This window comes from Hipposideros armiger, unplaced genomic scaffold, assembly GCF_001890085.2.
Source record: "Hipposideros armiger isolate ML-2016 unplaced genomic scaffold, ASM189008v1 scaffold_0, whole genome shotgun sequence".
Classification (NCBI taxonomy): domain Eukaryota; kingdom Metazoa; phylum Chordata; class Mammalia; order Chiroptera; family Hipposideridae; genus Hipposideros; species Hipposideros armiger.
In genome coordinates this window covers 2,262,664-2,264,984 of record NW_017731350.1, presented here as the reverse complement: position 1 = coordinate 2,264,984, position 2,321 = coordinate 2,262,664, and the positions used below count along the sequence as shown (strand labels likewise).

General features: G+C 53.8%; 1 protein-coding gene across 1 annotated transcript in view; it reads left to right on the top strand.

Moving 5' to 3' along the window:
- The window catches only part of TCF23 (transcription factor 23), a 14,698-nt gene extending 12,377 nt beyond the window's left edge, over positions 1-2,321 (top strand). Inside the window, exons 2-3 of the mRNA XM_019658619.1 lie at positions 23-265; positions 2,079-2,321. Of these exons, the coding sequence (XP_019514164.1) occupies positions 23-265; positions 2,079-2,321 (486 nt within the window). The remainder of the gene's footprint in view (positions 1-22; positions 266-2,078) is intronic.

Sequence of the window (2,321 nt, the reverse complement as noted above, 5' to 3'; positions counted from 1 at the left end):
TCACCTGGGGTTGTCTGTGCAGAGTGAGGCCAGTCCTGAGAACGCAGCGCGGGAGCGGAGCCGGGTGAGGACACTGCGCCAAGCCTTCCTGGCCCTGCAGGCTGCTCTGCCTGCCGTGCCACCTGACACAAAGCTTTCCAAGTTGGATGTGCTGCTGCTGGCCACCAGCTACATAGCCCACCTCACCCGCACGCTTGGCCATGAGTTGCCTGGCCCCGCCTGGCCACCCTTCCTGCGTGGACTCTGTTACCTGCACCCTCTCAAGGTAGGTCACAGGCCCAGGGCCTGGGGGAAGGGGGTTAGGGATAGAGGGATATTGGACTCAGGCCCCTTGCCCTGAGCAGAGCAACATGGGGACCAGCTGCTTCCTGCTCTCTCAGAAGAAGAGCCAAGGTTGGCTCTTGGGGTGCAGTGGAGGGTGGTGATTGGAAATGACTCCTGAGAATGTGGTTCCTCCAAGAGGAGGGAAATTCATGGAGGCCCCAAGGCTCTGGGGTGCCAAGTGGCAGGGGAGAAAAAGGAGCAGTTTCCAGGGCTGGTGCCTGGGAAAGGAAACCACACCTTGGGGAGTCCTAGATTCAGAGGGACATCATCCCATCATACAATGATTCATGTCCTCTGGACTTCTGTCATGAAGAGATTCCCTCTCTGGAAGAACAATAGTCTAAGAAACCACCACTCTAGAAGCAACCAAGCTGGGTGTGGGGGAGCAGAGGGCACAGTTGGGGCAAGGGGAGGGGGGCCTTCCTGAATGTACCACTTACCAGGTGCCAACCTACCTGTCCTGCACCTCGGTTTTATTATATGTGAAAGGGAAGATAACATGAGCCCTACTTCTCTTCCAGGGTATGAAATAAGATCATGAATGAAAGTATAATTAACAATAAATCACCATCTCAATAACAGCTAGCTTTATTTGGATGCTAAAGTTATGCCAGCAGCTGGGCTAAGTGCTTTAGTGTACTCTTATCTTTTAATCCACACGAGAACCAAAGGAGGATTACTTAACAGATAAGGAAACCGAAGCTCAGGGAGATTAAGTGGCTAAATGCAGTTTGAATGCAGGGTGTCTGGCTTCAGACATCACCCCTCTCCACACACTCAGCCACCAAGCAGGCCCAGGGGATGGCATGTAAGTTGCTGGTTGCAGAGTATAACTGTGTTATAAAGGTAGGGCTATATTTACCTTCTGAGGATAGCACTATAATGGGATCAACTTTATTTTTATGGTAGGTACTTTTAACCATCTCTCTCCCCTAAACATCATAGTTCTGAAATGTCTTGAAATGAGATTTTTTTTCTTTCAAGAAAATGTAGCTGAAATGCAAAAAATTGAGACTAAATGGGGACAACTCTAAAATGGTGACCGTGGTACCTGGGGGTGGGGAGGATAGTCATTTCCTTAGCTGTAAAATGGTGGCCAAGGTAAGGCCATTACATGTAGTTGATGGACAACATGCTGAAGAATGAAACATGAGAGCCTGGTTAGGTCTAGAACACTGGCAGCTTCGTGGGGTGGGGCATTTAGCCCGGAGCAGTGCCCCCTCGGTCCCCAGGTAAAGGGGCTGCCAAGAGGAGGGCAGAGTCAACCTGGTTTTCTGGGACTGTCCACACTCCTGCCGGAAGGATGGATTGACTGTCTGTGGAAGTCCCCAGCTTAGAGCACCGATATCTGGGGCTGATATCAGTGCACTGGGCAGGGGGTTGGGCAAGAGAAGGGGTCAGGACTGTTTAGTGTCAGGAGGTGCCTCACCTTGCCGTGGCTCTGCCGCCCTCCCCACTGTCCAGCCATGACTGTGGCCAGCTCTGTCGTCCATCTCCCTCCCCACTGTGCAGACTCCTCTCAGGGCTCTCGCTCTCCTCAGCTGGCTTCTTATGTGCCTCCCTGCAAGGCTCAGGTGGTCAGGAGAATGTGTGGGGCCAGGAGGGGGCGTGAACCAGAGGCCGCTGTCATCAGAGCAGTCATGGCAGGGCAGGGCCTCAGGGAGGGAGACTAGGCAGGCCGACTTTTGGGGGCCAAAGGCTACGAGAAGCTGCAATAGTGAGCATTACTCACTTTCCATCCCTGTGTCTTGTAGAAGTGGCCGATGCGATCTCGTCTCTACGCCGGAGGCCTGGGGTGCTCTGGCCTTGACTCCACCGCATCTGCCACCTCAAGCCAAAGAACAAAGGAGGCAGAGGCCAGACCNCTAGAAGGGAGATCAACACAAGGGGGAGAGGAGAGGAAAGGCCAGCACGCTCTGTGCCTCTCCAGGCTAAGGTCCCTTCTGCCCACACCACGCCAGTGCTCCCCTGTGGGACCCAGGGCAGCTGCTGCGTGA